We start from the raw sequence: 12,845 nt of genomic DNA, 5'->3' as shown, positions 1-12,845 counted from the left end.
GGCACACCTTGAGAAGAATCTTAAGTGAAGATGAGCAATAAGGGCACTTGCTGCTATACCTGGAGGACGAGGAGGAGGGACTGTAGTTACTGTAGGACACAAGCAGCACAGTGGCATTGGCCCTACTTCTGCTGCTTGAGAAAGCAACTGCCTCTCTCTAGCTAAGAGGAGAGAGCAGTAGCTGGCAACCACATTTTTAAAAGGCTGTGTGCCATCATAATGTGCTGCCACCTCCTATAGGGGATCATGGCAGCCACAGAGCCTCTCAATTTACCATACTATATTACAATGTAATCAGAGGCACCAACTTCTCAAGATGATTGAGGGGGCATGACGTGATGTCCTGACATTGCACGAGCAATGTCCTGGCCTCGTGCATGCAGTGTCACATGACGTCTTGATATCATGTGCACAATGTCACGCAACATCCTGACGTTGTGCAAGCAACGTTGTGAGGAGCCAGGGGGTGGAGCTGAATGCCCTCTGAACATTGAGGGGCCTGGCCCCCTCAAAAAGAAACATTGGGAAGTCCAAAGTGCCTCGGCCCCCAGGAGCTGGCACCTATTAACATATTTTAACTTTATGCACATGTCGGACTATGGCCCAACAAAGATGATAGTGCTCAGCAGACATTTGGGGTGTCTACAGTTAACAGTGGGTTCTTGTCAGTCCAAGGACTCTGCAGCTCCCCAGCATTCCTTTCTGCTGATGCTGGGCCTCAAAAGAACATTTCATTGTTCTTTTGTGGTGTGAAACCGTCGCATAGAGTTTGCTAGAGATTCAGAAGCAACTAATGGGTTAGAGAGGTCATTCCATGCACCATCATAGCTATACGGATATGTAGATGCTCCACTGATAGAGAAAGACCCCTCCAAATAGAGCTTAGTAGAGGGGAAAGCTTTATCTCAAACATGGGCTCTAGACTAACTTGCATGAATACAGGAGGCTAGTTTAAAAGGTATGAGACTGCTGGTCCATCTGGTTCAGTATTGTCTATACTGTCTGCCAGCAGCTTTCCCTCCCTTAGAGAGGGAGTGTTTCCCCACCCTACCTGGAGGGGAGATGCCAGAGTTTGAACCGAGAACCTTCTGCATGCAAAGCAGATGCTGTTCTGCTGAGTTATGAACCTTACCTAAGGTGTTAATGTTCGAAAAACGTAAGTCCAACTTTCTCTAGAGTATGCAGAAATAAATAGCCACATGGTCCTCTAGATCCCAGCCTTTTGTCTTAGGCAAAATTATAGATTCATAGTATAAAACTTCCCAGCTTTTTAATGTGTGTGTGTACACACACACACACACACCCAATATAGTAAGAAAAGTTGCTATTGCAAAAGATGAACACAGCATACTAGAAGGATCACTCATCCATTTAAGTAGGGTTGGTATGGAAACCCCTTAAAATCCACATTAATACAAACAGTTTTTGCCCAGCACCAGTGACTGATGGGCTGCATCCACATCCTCCCTAATAAACCTGTATTTACAACAGATTTATACAGATGTCAAGAGACATTAGGTCAGGGATGCTCAGGGCCCAAAATAATGCCTTTCCTTGTGCTGCTAATAGAGCATGAAGGGACAGATTCTCACCAGGGCCAAAGCAGGCCTCACAGTCTCCGGCATTAGGCCGCTCTACACCAGCTGTGCATCAGCCTTAATGCGCTTCCTTTCCCACTGCTTGCCAAGTTGCATTTAACATTGGATTAGCTAATGCGATTCCTCCGGGTCACGTTCTAGCTCAACCTGATCTGCCACTGAAGACAAGGCCCTGGAGAGCTTGTGACCAGAATGAGGGAATTATTTTGTTTCTTAGCCTTGCTGCTGCAAGATGCACCACTTCTCCCACAGCAGTGGAATCTGTCATGGGAACTCAGTGTTGCCAAAACACCCAGGTGTTAATTAAATTCCCAACTACGCCGTAATCGAGTGGGGAAGCGCACAGTTCAATGAGTGAGCAGTAGCTCTTGTCTTTCTCCCTCAGCCAGATTACTTGTGCTGATAACACAGGCCGGAATATGCAGGAGAAATCCTCTAGACTAAATTAGTGCAGTGCTGGTGAATGGTGCCAGGTGGCTCTGTACATTTTAAACCATTTAAAAAATAAAAATATATATCACATTGCAGGGACAGGAGAGGCAGTTTACCACAGCCTTAACTGATCAGAAGGGGCAGCCTTCTCCAGCAAGGAGATAGGAACAGAATGTAAGACCAAGGAAGTATTCAGGATTGTTTCAGGCAAAAGGCATGAAAACTGTGTGCCAGGTTCTTTTGTATGGCCTTCCTTGACAGTCTGAAGAGAAAGCTCACAGGTGTACTAGAAATGTGTGTTGTTTTGCTTTCTTGTTACATTTTGAGCAAAACTCTGGAAGGCTCCAGGGCAAACCTGAAACCTGGATAGAATGGCCACTTTCACACTGCAATAACAAAAAGGCAAAGGAGGACAGAGGCTTGCATAAAAGTTGTGTGTGCTCATTTATATGTATAGATGCAAATTATGAAACTAAACTATAATTTAAACAGAAATGGAATATATTTCTGTTTAAACTGAAATGGAATACAAACAGAAATGGAATACAATGGAGGGCCTTCTCGGTAATGGCGCCCGCCCTGTGGAACGCCCTCCCATCAGATGTCAAGGAAATAAGCAGCTATCCTATTTTTAGAAGACATCTGAAGGCAGCCCTGTTTAGGGAAGTTTTTAATATTTAATGCTGTATTGTTTTTAACTCTCAATTGGGAGCTGCCCAGAGTGGCTGGAGAAACTCAGCCAGATGAGCGGGGTATAAATTATTATTATTATTATTATTATTATTATTATTATTATTATTATTATTATATCTCTCCGCAATGGGAGAGCAATGTGACTGAGCAATCTGTGTGCCTGCCTATTCTGCTGTCCAGGGTGCTAACTGCTGATGGGCAGCTTCAAGGCCTCTGCTCTTCCTTCTCATGGTTCTTTATCTTCAAACCAGGCAGCCCTTCAAAGGACTGTAAAGCTGGACACATGGCCACCCTAATCTGAGACCAGCATAGAGGCTTACCTCCTGCAACACAAGCACCCAAAGCCCTACAAAATCAATACTTCTATGCCAGTTGCATCAACTCATCCTCTGATAGCAACATAGCCTTCCTGGCTCAGCCAGACCAGCCATGATCATGCTTCCTACCTCTGGCCCCTGGTTTTTGTTTCCCTGATTCAGTAACAGACCTCCAACCCATTGACCTATCTCCTATTTCTATTTTGACCCATCTGTGTCAGACACAGACTTCACTGCTGAAAAGCTGTATCCCAGGACTAAGAGAAACTCTAGTCAGGCAAAGTAGCCTTGATTATTACTCTGTAATATCTCTGATATAATACAGGAGGCTGATTTGCATGAACAGTCTCCTTGAAGAACAGGCTTCATTGAAATGCATTGGGCCTAATAAAAAATACATCCAGTTCATCTTGGAGGTCTCCTTTTCAGCTGTTTTCTATGCTGATGCCTTCCTTTCCATTTTTCTTTCAGGAAAAAGAAAGCAAGTGCTGGGTACACAGGGGCTATGAGGAGTCGAGACAGGAGCCACTTGATCTTTACTCAAACAACAGGAGCTGGACCAGATAGTTTGAGACTCTGTAGTGCCACATAGAATTATTCTGCCCCTATATGTTAGCCAAAGAGTAGAATTACAGCATTGTAATTACAGCAACACTGATGGAAAGTAGACGTAGCAGATAACCAGACAGTAAATGTTTAATTTGTGCATGCAGAGGTGCTATTTGGTTTTTTGACCTCTTATTATGCTTTCATAATAAATGAAGAGAGAGGTGGTGCGAGAGCAAGTGGTGTAAAGATGTAGGCAGAATTAAGCTGAATACCTATTGCTGGGAATCACAAGTGGAGAGAGCTGTTGTACTTAGGTCCTGCTCGTGGCCTTCTGCTTGTGCAAACAGGATGATGGACTAGATCCAGCTCTTCTTGGGTTTTGAAAGATCTTACCCTTTCTAACAGTGACAATGTATTAAATGATTACTTTGGGGCTGATGGGAGGCAAGGAAAAACACAAGGAACTATTCAGAGAAATGCAGAAAATGTGTATGTTTGATGGCCAACAAATCACGAGGGCAATGCAATTTGTTTCTTCATCCTTTTTGGATAGGCTAAATGTTTAGGAAACGCTGCTCAACATTCGGAGTTCCTCTCTACTAAGTGACAGGCAAGAATTGCCTTCATCTGCAGCTTACTGGGGATATCCGCAGGCTTACAAGCTCAAGGCCCATGAGGTGTGCCCTCAGTTAACTTACACTCTTCAGTGAGCATCAGTCCTCTAGGAACCATGGATGGCTTCAGTCACTACGACCTGTGCTTGCGGTTGCCAGCAGCCTTACAGCTGGCAGCAGCTCTTACCAACAGTGCATCCACATTTCAAGCATTATGAATAACATCAGCAGTAAAAGCTTGTCTGAGCAGGCTGGGTTTTTTCTTCAGGGATTGGATCTATAGGAACACACAGATGTATAACTTGCTCCCACAATCAATACCACATGTCTTCTTGGGCCATGTTCCATCCTGCCATGTTCCATCCCCTTCCATCCTGCACTGCATTTAAAGACAGTTTCATTTTTCATTTTATTATATTTATATCTCCCCGTTTTCTCCATCACAGAACCCAAGGCAGCATACATTTCATTCTCACCTATCCAGGCAGTGACTTTGCTTCAGTAAGGTGACACTTCATGTGCCTTGAGAACATGATCAATTGTGCAATGGACACATGTGCATATCTGCACATGATACTATTATAAGATCTTCCCATGCCACATTGTTTATCATTTTAGAAAACCTTTTGGTGCTCCTGCTGGTAGCCACAAAACTTTGACAGCATAAAACTTTGGGTAGCAGCTAAATTATTCCAGCGTGATCAGCTATCCTATTACCAACATTTTTGGGAGCAAGAGAAACAAAGATGCAGACTGAAATTATTCCATCAGGATTCCAGAAGCAAGTGCTTTCAGAATCCAAGAATGTCTATCTGCTATTACATAGACTTGTTGGGCTAAAGACAGGCTGCTCTCTCCTGACAGATATATCCCTGTGCATTCTTTCAAGTCAACTCATATTCTTCATTAAGCATAGTCAAAATTAGGGCAAATTTGCATGTAGTTGTTTATCATGCATGATTTACTCTGCTTTTGTCAGCTCTTCCCCTGAACACTTACAAGCTCCTCAAATACTTCCTCCAGCTTTTGATAAATCAGAAGGATGTGTTTCCAAGTTTATCTGCTCAGCCATAAAAATGTGAAAGCTTGGGTTCTCGGAATGCTGTATCCTGTGTCCAGTATACCAAACTGCATTTGGGGCAGTGCAGTGGCACAAGTGTAGAATATACTAAGACCTACCTGTGGACCACAGTTCAAGACACCTTGGCTTAGGATTCAATAGTGTACATTGCCTGTCTTCCACATGAAGCAAATGTCAAGGAGGCAAAGGAAAGAGAGTGGGGAAAGAGTGAGGAAATCACATTAGCACTGCATTGGAAAGAAAGTGGGAGAAGAGAATGCAGGAGAGAGAAATAAGGAGAAATGTGTCTAGAAGAGAGATAAATTGGGGAAGTAAAGAAAAAAGAAAGCAGCAGAGATTTGTGCAGGGAAATCCCAACAGAAAACAAGAGTAGTACCATTTCTACTGCACTAGGACACCAGCAGCCCAGATGTGTTTCATCACAAATGAGACCTGCCAGTCACCCCCACCCCATTTCTGCCCTTGCCCTTTCTTCATTACCTTCTCTGCCGACTGTGATGTCCCAAAGAAGATAGGAATGAAAGCTAACCAGACGATGCAGGTAGTGTACATGGTGAACCCAATGGGCTTGGCTTCATTAAAGGTCTCAGGAACCCCACGGGTCTTTATAGCATACACAGTGCAGGTCACCATGAGCAGCATGCTGTACCCAAGCAAACAGATGAGGGAGAGGTCAGAAATGTCACACTTGAGAACCCCCCGGGCAAAGCGGGGGTCCGTAGTCCGTTGGTCCTCATAGTCGATGATAGAGTGTGAGGGGTCCACAATGAACCAGATGCAGACCCCCAGCAGCTGCAGAGAGATGAGGCTGAACGTGATGACCAGCTGAGAAGCAGGACTGATGAAGCGCGGGGCGCTGACCGACTTTTTGCCCTGCTCAAAGATGCGGTAGATGCGGTTGGTTTTGGTCAGCAAGGCAGCGTAGCTGATGCTCATGCCCAGCCCCAGGAAGACACGCCGCAGAGAGCAGGTTCCCAAGTCAGGCTCTGCAATCATCAGAAAAGTGGTGGCATAGCAGAGGAAGATGCCCGTCAGGAGCACATAGCTGAGCTCTCGCCCCGAGGCCTTGACGATGGGTGTGTCATTGTAGCGCACAAATGTCACCACCACAAAGAGGGTGGCAATGATGCCCACAATGGCAATGAAAACGGGCACCACAGCCCAAGGGGAGCTCCACTCAAGCTTGACGATGGGGATGGGGATGCAGCCAGTGTGGTTTTCGTTGGGGCGCTCGCTGAGCCGGCACACCTTACAGTGGAACTCGTCCTGCTGATACTGGTACCCATCACAGCGCTCACAGTGCCAGCAGCACGGGATGCCCTTCACCAGCTTCTTCCTTTCACCCGGCCTGCATGGCTGGCTGCAGATTGAGGTGGGCACACGGTTGCCTCCCCCAGGCCAATGCAGGCGCTCCATCTGCAGCAGAGAGAAAGCAAGAATCTCACCAACCACCATGAACTAACATGGCATGAGCTGGGTCACAGCAGGGGCTGGTGTCAGCTTCCCCTGCCAACTCTGCAAACCACTTGCTCTAGTCTATGCCATGTCCAGCTATTCTATAGCGTTGCTCCCTCTGATTCAGTAGCAGTTTCAGGTGTGAGGAACATGTGGTCCTCCTGATGTTCTTGGACTACAACTCCCATCATGCCCAACCATTGGCATGGGGCAATGCCTGGGGCTGGTAGAAGTTGCAGTCCAACAACACCAGGAGAACCACAAGTTCCCAACCCTAATTTAGTTTCTCATCTCTATCAGCTGCGCATGAAATGCTACTAATTCAAGCTTAGACCCTCCTGTTCTTCAATTCCAACCTGTTATCATGTCACAGAGTAAGTGTTGTTGCTAGTCAAACCACTGACACTAACTTTACTGAACTTAACTGCTCGTGGATGCTACGTGGTCTAATACAGCTCTCATTTCCCTCCTTCACAGTTCCTCATATTTACTACAGACCTGCAATTCCACACTGCAGTTTGTTGCCCCTTCACCTTGATAGGTTAATTTTTGTCTTGACACTCAGCCAGCTCTGAATTAGACCTGAAATGAAACTTTGCACAAGTTTAGAATTCCGCAATATTTCAGATTCTGGATTTGTTTACTGTCAAATTTTACTGTTGAAATTCAGTTCTGTTGAACAGTCAACCAAGAATAAACACTTTGTCCCATTGACAAATCGGGAGTCTTAAATTAAAGATTTGCAAAATTCTTCCCAATTGAGATTGTGGCCTTAAATCTTAAGTCTTGCTGGTGAATTGTTGCTAACGTACCCATAAATTTGTCAAGTGCGATACTTTTTAAAGCATGTGTTCCCATTAAAAATCCAGTTTTCTGCTGTGCTTTATTACCCATGGCATAAGTTGGGCTGTTGCAATGAAAGAGATCAGAGAGAAACCAGAGCGAAATGCTTTCAGAAATCTCTCTGTATGATATTAATGATGCCTATGTATAAGGATAAGGATAATCCTATTTAAACTAGAGCCCTTGAGCATACAATAAGTACAGCTCCATTTCCTAATTAAAACACTGGAGCTTCAGAGTAAAAGTTTATTCCCTTCAGTGTTTAGGCAAATCTAAGATCTTGCTTACTTTTAAGTTCAGATGATCAGCCCAGTGCCCAATAACTTTGTACTCAGGTGTAGTGTTCTTGATCTGGTACTGGTAGATGTCATAGCGGCCTGGGGCATCTCCATTCTCATTGAATGTCACAGGGGTCCCAGCAATACCTGCAACACACAAAGCATTCAGTCTCAGAAAGAAATACATTGCTGGTTTGGGCTGCATATTTGATCTACCAAAGGTAAGTTTGTCCCTTTTCTTCTCCTAGAAGCAAATGTACATGCACACATATACATGGGAATCCTGAGTGTAATCCATCCAAAGTACATCCATTCATCCATATCTCACCTTTCATCCACAGAGTACATAGCTCTCCATTTTATTATCACAACAACCCTGTGAGGTAGGTTAGGCTGAGAGTGAATAACTGGTCCAAGGTCACCCAAAGAGCTTCATGGCTGGATTGGGATTTGAACCCTGATCCCACAGGTCCTAGTCCAACACTCTAACCACTATACCACACAGGTTGTCTGCAGTACATCAGAAGTCCAATTGGGCTTAGCTTACCAGGTTCAACTCTGCCACTATTATCAAGGGGACACAGTTAACTCTGCCTGGATTTTGCTCCAATTGACCTGAGGGCTTTTAGCAAATGCAAAGTTGTGAAGTTATGGAATAAGTGAACTAAAGCTGCAGGATATGTGAACCAAATCTCATTGCTTAGGCTGCACTCCAACCCTCTGATTGGTCATTCTAGAGATCGGGTAGAGGTCTCCCTCCATCCAGTCCAAAACAACTCTGCTGGCCTCCATGTGTGGAGTGACACCGCCGTCACTTCTCCAGCATGAAGCTCCCCATTCCACCCACCAGAAGTACAGGTAAATGGAAGTACGGTGGAAACCCCACCAGCTGAGTGTTCCTGGATCTCAAGCTGGTCCTACAACCATCACTTGACATTGTTGGGCTTTAGGCTAGCATATAATAGAGAAGGGAGTTCCTTGCTCCCTTGCTGGTATGGGCATCAGGGATGCAGTAGTGATTACACAGAGGTTGGGATTCCTCTGTAACTTTATTATTATTATTATTATTATTATTATTATTATTATTATTATTATTAAGGAGAACAGATGTAGGATACAGATTCCCAGCTGCTGTGTACCCAAACGGCTCCCCAACTTCTGAGTTGGACTGGCTCTACTGCCATTAATAATCTAGCCCACACTCTTATCTAAAATAGTTAAAAGCTAGTTCTTTACCTTGGGCAAGCAGAAAATAACATTAGTCTTACTCCTCGGCTCCTTGGGTTGCCTAGAGAAATCCTTGTGGCTTTTTCTGCTCACATAGTGATAATGCCTACAATTATATATTTGCACAGAGGTAGGGCTCCAAGAAACTCCTTTCATGGATCAGGCCTCCCGCTCAGTTAAGGTATAGTGCAACCTGAGAAGCAACTGACCATTTTTTAAAAACACATAAGGCTGAAATCAGTTTTGTTTAACATCAGCTTCAAATAACACAGTGAAACCTGCACACAGACCCATAGTAGGGGATGGTGGGGCTAGCCAGGTTTTTTTTTGCCCCTGGTGAAGCCTTCAGAATGGCACTATTGAGGCTCCCAGCCTTGTGTGTGTGTGTGTGTGTGTGTGTGTGTACGCAACTGCACATTGGTGTGTGTGTGTGTTGTGTGTGTGCCAAACTGGGTCTCTGATCTGGGTGAAATAAATCCTAGTTTCGCTCCTCCCTGCACAGCTGCATTAGGAATAGAATAGAATTTTCTATAATAATAAAAAAATCTCAACGTTGGGCTTATCTACACAATTGTTTCCTATTTTTGTTTTGCTTGTTTAGCTCAATGGGAAGCAAGGTGGAGGGCGGGGTTATCGTTCTGCTAAAAATACGAACAAACCTTATTATATGAAGTATCATACAAATTATTAAATGCATTATTTGGGGAAAATTATAGACATATACATGCCAGGTTTCCTAAAGTAGCTGGCACATAACCAGATGCATGCACACAACAATACATATAGCTGTATAGAAATACTTAACATATCAATACTTATTCAATCACGCTACATAAATGAGCCATGGCTGGTGTCCATTCAGAGTGATGGAGCAAAAGGCAAAAAGGCCAATAGGAGCTCGAGCCAAAGCCAACGATGACAGAGCCAACTAATTTTAGTTTTGGCTTCATCCCCCTCCCTGCTGAATTCTACAAGAGCAACACTGAGGACAGCATAGCCACTCCTTCCATTTAAAGCACATTCAACACGCATTTAAACTTCCTTTCAAAGGATCCTGGGAACTTTAATTTCTTAAGGGTGCTAGGAATTGTAGCTGGGTGAGGGGAAAACTGCAGTTCCCAGAATTTTTTGAAGGAAATCATGTGCTTTAAATGTGCATTGAAGGTGCTTTAAATGGATGTTGTGGATCTTTCCTAAGGACCGGTTGTGAGTAAGAAGACAGGCAGGCGGGGCTGACTAAGGCTGACAAAGATGGCTAATTTTGCATATAAATAGGCTTATTTATTTATTCATTTATTTAAAAACTAATCCCAAAATACATGGTCCAATTTCGGACAAAGCTCAATCAGACTACTGGAAAAGTCCAATCCTGTGTTTAATTCCATTTGAAAAGGATTCCTCCTCTGCACCAAGCCTGCACATGGAGCCCATTTGATCCCTTTCCCAAATTCCCTCCTGCGTTAACACTATTCATGAATGGCACAAAAATCATAACAGAGACCCAAATATGCTGTTAGGTGACACACAGAGAAAAAAACACTTGGAAGTGCCTTGCCAAACAAGTTTGTAATTTGAATATAAAATGAAAAGGCCTAGAGAGCATAAATTTACGATTGTGTTTTATCAATTAAATTGTTTGCCACCAACTGTGTGAATGTGGTCAAATTTCTCGTAGGCACCAGAGCAGAGAAAGAGGGAGGGGAGGGAGGAAGAAAAGCGGGGGAAGGGGGTGCAAGTTTCCTGTGGGTTATATAAGGAATCAGACTGCATAAGGGACAAAGAAAAGGACACTTTCTTTTTGCTTGTCATTCACCCAATCAGTTCCATTATGTACATAAAGCACGCTCCAAAGGACATCACGCAGGCCTCCCTCCCTCTCTGGATCTTCCTGCATATTGTTACACCCCTGCTGGATGTCCAGGCATATTCTTCTTCCCTAAGCCATTGAGCAATGAATCCATACATAGTGACAGTACATCATGAGGCTACATCATTCATTCACCGAGAGCGGTAATCCCCTCTCAGTATTCAACCAGAGAGCTTCAGACAGAAAATAACAACACATTTATATAGAGTCGGGTGAACGTGCATGTCATGAAATCAAAGAGCTGAAAGCCGGGGCTGAAAGGAGGCTCGGTGCAGGCAGGTGCTGAAAGGGATTCTGCAAGACATACCTAACGGAGCTTCCTTCCCGCACCTTGCAATGTGCCTCCACTCCCAGGAGTCTAGATCCTGTCCCCACAAACCTGAAGAAATGTGCTGCAGTCAAGACCCCTGTGCTCTAGATTGCCAAGATCTCAATAGTCACTGGAGACAATTAAGAACATAAGAAGAGTCTTGCTGGATCAGGCGAAAGGTTTATCTAGTCCAGCATCCTCAAAGTGGCTGACTAGATGCCCACAAGCAGAACCTGAGTGCAACAGAATTCTCCCCACCTGTGACTTCCAGCAACTGGTATTCAGTGGAGGCTGATGTATTTGGGCCAATGGGGCAGTGCCACCCCACTCTCATGTGTCCTCAGTCAGCCCTCACCTGCCTGTCTTCTTACTTTCAACCTGTCCAGGGGTGGCTCTGCCCATCAGCTCCTTCCTCATTTGTCTCTTTGTTGTCCCTTGTAAAGCTCAGCAGGGTGAAGGATGGGAACAAAGCTAGGATTTGTTGGCTCTGCCTCCTTTGGCTCCGGCTCACCCTACTGTTAGGCTCCCTGCATTTTGCCCTCCCTTCTACCAGCCACTCCTGCTGGTATTCAATATCAGCGAGCCTTCTTCTTCTGGAGCAGCTTTGGTCCTGCTCCAATGCCCTGACACAATGAAGTTACGTGAAGCTTGCCAGCCTCACTTCAGGAGTGGTAGCAGGGAGAATATTGAGTATATACAAGTGCTGGGCTCCATAACCCCCTCCACTTTCACAGGACCGTATATCCCCAGCAAAAGAGGGGGAATATTGTGTGACTTTCAGGGGGCATTTGAATTTCCATCTCACCTGAAATACGAAACGGGCAAAGCTTTCATCTTTCTTAAAAAGAAAAATGACAACAAAAGCCTTGTTGTCATTTCACATGATGGCTTGGCTGCTCCACCACATTGTTCCCAGAGGCATTGAGTCCCAGGAATGCAGCTAGATCAGCCAAGCCTCTCTCCACAATGGCAGCAAGGATTTTATAAAAGGTTTTATCAAAGCAGGGGGAAAGGAGGAAAACACTCAACCACCTGGTATTTAAAGCAACATGAACACTCTTTAGCTTGACCCCCTTCCCTCCCAAATAATCCAATCTTGGAGGAAGGTTGTTCTGTTTTATTTGGGGGCTTTGGCAAAAATTGCTTGGGTGAACTTTTCATCCCAGCTATATATACAGCAGGCTGGGTGGCCAGCTTTTGAACCAGGGATTGTGTGCTTTTACCAGAAATTTTATCTGAGCAATTAGCAGGTGGCAATGTTTATCTCTCTGCTATGAAAAGCTTCACTTGCTAATTCCTGAAGATCAAGCCTCCATTAAAGGACCCAGCCACGGAGACCAGTTCAAAAGGTGGTGTTGTTTTTCTTTGCATGGAGATAACGAAACTCCACTTGTTTCTTTAGGTTGAACCTGCTTTTAAAACCATGAATGCAGGGCAGCAGGGGTAACAATAAAAGATCAACATCTTTTCACACAGCCACCTCATTCACATATGAAGTGAGGGGTGAGAGTCTAACAAGAAAAGAAGCATGGAAGCTCCAGTGTCCAGATGTAAAAAGGGGGGCAGGGCTTCTGCACCTTT

At 44.6% G+C, this 12,845-nt stretch overlaps 1 protein-coding gene across 2 annotated transcripts in view; it reads right to left on the bottom strand.

The window, feature by feature from the left end:
• The window catches only part of GRM4 (glutamate metabotropic receptor 4), a 302,083-nt gene that overhangs the window by 35,213 nt on the left and 254,025 nt on the right, over positions 1-12,845 (bottom strand). For both annotated transcript variants that reach the window (XM_081865368.1, XM_081865369.1), the window contains exons 8-9: positions 7,871-8,007; positions 5,765-6,700 (exon numbers count right to left, since the gene is read on the bottom strand). In XM_081865368.1, coding sequence (XP_081721494.1) covers positions 5,765-6,700; positions 7,871-8,007 — 1,073 coding nt within the window. The remainder of the gene's footprint in view (positions 1-5,764; positions 6,701-7,870; positions 8,008-12,845) is intronic.

This window comes from Podarcis erhardii (genome assembly GCF_964252035.2).
Source record: "Podarcis erhardii genome assembly, chromosome: 6".
NCBI lineage: Eukaryota > Metazoa > Chordata > Lepidosauria > Squamata > Lacertidae > Podarcis > Podarcis erhardii.
The sequence above is the reverse complement of the archived record's forward strand: the minus strand, read 5'-3'. Positions and strand labels throughout refer to the sequence as shown.